Here is a 5,166-nt window from a genome sequence, read left to right as displayed (position 1 = left end):
ACAGTGCCCTACACTTAGAGGGATACCACGTGTAAGAAGATCAGTCACTGAGAGCCTCATTAATTAGGATTATTATTTCATCCAGTAAAATGAGCAAGAATGGAATTTTGTAGTTGTCCAATTATAATAATCGTAATACTTATCAAGTAAGAGCTGAATGGGAATTACAAAGCATTTCCCAAATTTTGGGCACCCTCTCACCTTTGTTTACATAATACAAAAATGTTTATATTTCATAGTAAAGGATACATCCAGCATTGAGATCATGAGTCTGCAAGTCTCTAAGTTGAAAGCTAAGTTAGAAAAAGGAAAAATAAGTTATATTAAAAGAAATGTTTAGACAAACTGAAAATCATTAAGTTGCTTTTCATTATATACACATATTATAATGTATAAAATACGATATAATTGCTTCCACTGTACACAGCTGTACCATATTTTGATTCAAATAAGAGCTTTTAATCATCATTGTTAGAAAAACTGACAGCAAGCAATCTGGAGACAATTCAAGTTATATTTAAAATTAATTTCCTCTTATCTCAATCGATAAAGGTTTTGGGTTTCTGTCAAAGTGTCTTTTATATTTCACAATAGACACCATGTAAGGAAGCTAGTTTTACTCTCATAAAGTTGATTTTGTAAATCGAACATGAGGTATCCTGACAGAGGAGTCCTGCCACAGAATTTTTTGGTCAGTATCAAAGCTCAATTTAAAAACAAAGCAAAACACCTTTGTAAGAATTGGCTGTCCACTACAAAACAAAACGCTTCTCCAACTCCACAGCTCAGCAGTGAGGAACTAAGGAGACCGAGAACGGAAGTCTTATACGCACAGAACTGAATGCACAGAATTTATGTTTCAAAGTAGTCCATATGGGAAGAAAGCCCTTCCATCATGCAAATAATATAAAAACCCCACAACTCTGCAGAAGGCACAACTACAAGCATTTTCTAGTAGACAGCATAAGAATTGGTATGCTTTAGTGTTGGGGTTTTTTTTATTTATTGAAATAATTAACTTACGTTTATACGCTCCTGCAATCCCTGACTGGGTGAGACATCTCTGTAGCTCATCAGCATCTATTTGTCCATCCTTTCGATAACAGAAGATGTATCAGCTATTTTTTAATCCCCTCTCCCAGGCTGGTTATTCCCAGTACCCACTCCCTTTTCAGTGGCATTAAATTAGTTACCCCTTCAAAAAACCCATTACTTGTCTGCTATATGACAGAAACTTTTATAACCCATATCTGTAATGATGTTTCTTCAGGTGATATTTTTGCAATATGTATTAGCTTTCCCATCCAGTGATGTACTAAAAAATGAACAGGATTGTCAGGTTTGCTCTAAACTTAACTTTTAAAAAAACCCAAACAAACCCACAACAAATATTGTTAGCATATACTTGAGAGATAGCTGTATAGAAACCAAGGTGCAAAATTCTGAACAGAAAAGCAGCTTTCCTTAAAGTACTAATTTTAACTTAGTGTGTCTTGTCGTCACTGGTTTATACGTTTATGATCTCACTGCTATAGTAGGAAACCTAGAAACCAGATCATACATAACCTCTTCTCAAGACAGCCTTAAGACTTACAAATCTAAAAAACCCTGTTTTTTGGGGGAATGGTAAGTCGTTAGCAGAACAAACAAAAGCAGAAAGCAAAGCGAAGAACTCTGAAAGACAAACAAAACAAACCCAGAAAAGATACCTATCTGCATGGTTTGGAAAATGACTGGCTTCCAATACACCCTGCTGAGGGTCAAACAGAGAAAGCAACTGCCAATTCATGGAAAGCAATGAGCTGTCAAAAGTGGAGCTGGAATTCTAGGTCACATTGCTCACACACCCAACATGAGGTTCAGTTCAAAGGGAGTTTGAGTCTAATTTAACCTCACTCAAGGATGGAACATTATATCTGTAGATATAAAAAATAATGTGACTTTTGTAAAGCATTAAACAGGGAAAAGACAGTTTCTTTCTATTTGAAACAAGTTTATTTGCCTCAGTATTTTCCTGATGTTTGTAAATCCAGCAAGCATTTATTTTCTTCTTTTTTTTTTTTTAAGAACAGAGATACACTACTAAATGGCATGGCAGAACGGCACAGCCTTGTAACTTTCAGAAATGAAGTACCATTATTTATGTACAAATACTGTACAAATGTGACAAATATATTAAACAATATTTGACAAGGTCTGAAAAAAAAAGAGCAAGAACGTTTTGAATCTATGTAAAATTAATGGTAGCTAAACCCCAAACTGCTTCAAATCTACACCATCAGTCTAACTATGCAGATGCATTTAAAACTTTACATTCACAAGAAAATTTTAAAAAATTACATTTGAATTAGCCATGCATATTAAGCGGCAAGTCTCCTCAAAGCCCTTGTCCCTTCTGAAACAAAGGCAGGATCTGCATAACTTTAAAATAGGCAGGAAGACAGAGAACCATGATTTGTAATCAGGATTAACATTACCAAAAAGATGCTTGGCTTTTTTTTTTTTTTATGTAGAACGTAAGCAGTTAAACTAGACAAGGCATAGGGGCTTTGCAAACAGACTAAAAAAGAAAATTACTACTTCCTACAAAGACAGACTCAATTAATTTAATAAAGATTTGAAACAATATTTTTTACTTTCTTCTGTAAACAAAAGTGACTAATTCCTCAAATCTAAAACAAGATCTCTGTTGTAAACTACTTCAAAGAAAGCTCAGAGGTAACACTGTATATTATATAGGCATAAAAACAACACAGAGAGCAGGAAACCATGACCAAAAACTTTACTAATTCTACAGTAAGTACTTATGGAAAACAGTGAAATGCAGCTTTTCACAGACTTGCACGGATGGCTGTAGAAGCAACTAATAATGTATCTGTTCTATATCACTGCCTCCTTACAGGGTTTTTACTTCTGCACAGCCACTGCTCTCTGAAACTGACTCTTCCAATTCCAAGGATAACATTTCAAAAGCTACCTAGTTTATTTCAATAAGGAATGATTTCTACAAGAAGAAGTATTTAAGAGTACTAACTTAAGTATTCTTAAGTGCTAACTTGATCATACCCATTAACTCACCTGTTCCCCAGCTTTCAGTAATGGTGTCTCACTTGAGAAGCATGGGGACAGTCTATGCTTTGCTGAGGTTCAGCTCCTGCCACCTCTTCTCCACAGGGCTATATCCTGTTTGCTGTTACCTCCCTTTCTCTTTACACTAGGAACTTACTCATTTTTCCATGGTCAGTTAGTGGCTCCACTGCTGATCCCTGGCACACAGCCAGGTGGCACCTGCATGCAGAGGCATCTCAACTGGCAGGTAAATTGTCAGCACATTCAGCAGGCTCCACCTTACCAGAGAGGAGTGCCTCATTACACACAGATTGTTCCTGTGTTCTCCTTTAGTACAAAAATAGATGGTCTACATGTTTTTATAAGCAATGTTAAAGAAGTAACATATCAACTGAAAGAATAACATAGAGAACAAAAATAATGCCAATACAGTCTTAAACTGGGAAGTGGAACATCAGCTAAGTTTGCTGAACTCAAACTTTCATGTTGTGGCTATCTGTACCTGGGGATAACATAACCAGGAACAGAGTTTCAGATTTGCACACACCCTAGGAGTGTGCAGTAAATAGCTATACACATTGCTGACAAAGACATAACATCAGCTCAATAAACCTAGCTTATTTATGCCTGAACTTTGTCATACAGTTCAAGAAATACTTATTTCTAGTAACATCCATAATCAAACAAAAACAAGATATGCCACAAAATTACAGGAAAGAAAAAAGCAGTGCAGAATGACAGGGAGGAAAAAAGAAAGGCCTAAATGAAAGTTGTGAATGGCTTCTCCTCTAGAAGAATAATCACTCTATCCTACCAGCAAACCCAGATATTGGCACAACTCAAGACTGCTATTCCATTTGTGAGTCTATTAAGTCTATTAAGATATGTGATCTCTTTCTTATAAGCATTTCCTGCTCTTAGCCAGGCCATCTCCACAGCCCATACTGCCCATCTGGCTCTTCTCCTGAAACTGACAGCACTCCCCAACCCAGAGCTGAGCCACAATTCGGTTACAACATTTCATATAACTATATAGTCTCTATATATACTTATATAGGAAATAGAGCATGTACATGCATACATGTCTGTATGTATGTATGCATTCACACACACATACTATATAGAAACTAACAGCATTATTTGAACTGTATAGTTACTGTGTGCATATAGCTGTATGGTATAGCTACACAGCTATACACAGCAGATAGACTAAGCAAGACCATTTTTTTTTTTTCAAACTTGAAACAACAGTTCTCCTCACTGCAAATATTAGGCATTCCACTTTCCAAAAGCTAATGTAGAAATTAGTCCCCAGAAAAAAATAAATCCAAGAAATAAGTAACTTTTTATAAGTTTACCTGTCCTGCAACTGCAGCAAAATAACCATATAAAGGATCCTGAGCTTGTCCAGGGAATGCTGGTCCTCCTGGAGCTCCTCCATACTTTAGAAAACAAGAAGAAAATTATTTTTTAATCAATGATTCAATTAACTGTTAAGAAACTGCAGTGTTTGTACTTAAGAATCAACTTGTGTTTCTATATACACACTGTGCAAAAAAGTCATACCAACCAAAAAAGAAAATCCTTAAAAAAAAAAAAAAAAAGACACTATCTTGGTGTAGGTATACTCATTTATTATAATTTAAGCAGATGAGTGTAAAATCTTGCACAGGAGCAATCCGTTGATCTAGACTCAGTATGTTGTATCTCATCAAGGTTGAATTGTAGTCTACTACTAGCAGAAAATGGGGTACTGAAGATAAGACTACTAAAGCACCACAGATTTTTCTTTCCACTTCATAAAAGTTGAGCAAGATCTGTAGGGTTTTTTTGGAAAATACTTGGAAGAATACGCACTAAGCATGGAAATTTTTAACTAAAACCGGTTCTTAACTGAAAATCGTGGAATGACAGAAATTAATCCTATTTGACAGAGTTGAACCAATAATCTGTGTAACAGAGTCTATACCCATCTTTTGCCAAGACAAGAACATGCCTTTTTTGGAGACGGCCAGAGTGTGAGCAAGTGTACCTTGCTCTTCGAAGCCACTTGGCTATTTATCGGCCCCACGAGGCCAAGACAACTTTACACAATGT

The 5,166-nt window shown here is 35.9% G+C and overlaps 1 protein-coding gene across 1 annotated transcript in view; it reads right to left on the bottom strand.

The window, feature by feature from the left end:
• SRI (sorcin) overlaps positions 1 to 4,511 on the bottom strand; it is a gene marked incomplete at its 5' end in the record, with an annotated part of 7,168 nt that extends 2,657 nt beyond the window's left edge. The window contains 3 exons of the mRNA XM_010085974.1: positions 250 to 293; positions 1,024 to 1,093; positions 4,428 to 4,511. Of these exons, the coding sequence (XP_010084276.1) occupies positions 250 to 293; positions 1,024 to 1,093; positions 4,428 to 4,511 (198 nt within the window). The remainder of the gene's footprint in view (positions 1 to 249; positions 294 to 1,023; positions 1,094 to 4,427) is intronic.
• Positions 4,512 to 5,166: the final 655 nt, after the last annotated feature.

Source organism: Pterocles gutturalis, unplaced genomic scaffold (genome assembly GCF_000699245.1).
Source record: "Pterocles gutturalis isolate BGI_N339 unplaced genomic scaffold, ASM69924v1 scaffold33545, whole genome shotgun sequence".
Taxonomy (NCBI): domain Eukaryota; kingdom Metazoa; phylum Chordata; class Aves; order Pterocliformes; family Pteroclidae; genus Pterocles; species Pterocles gutturalis.
This window is presented reverse-complemented; position numbering and strand designations above follow the sequence as displayed.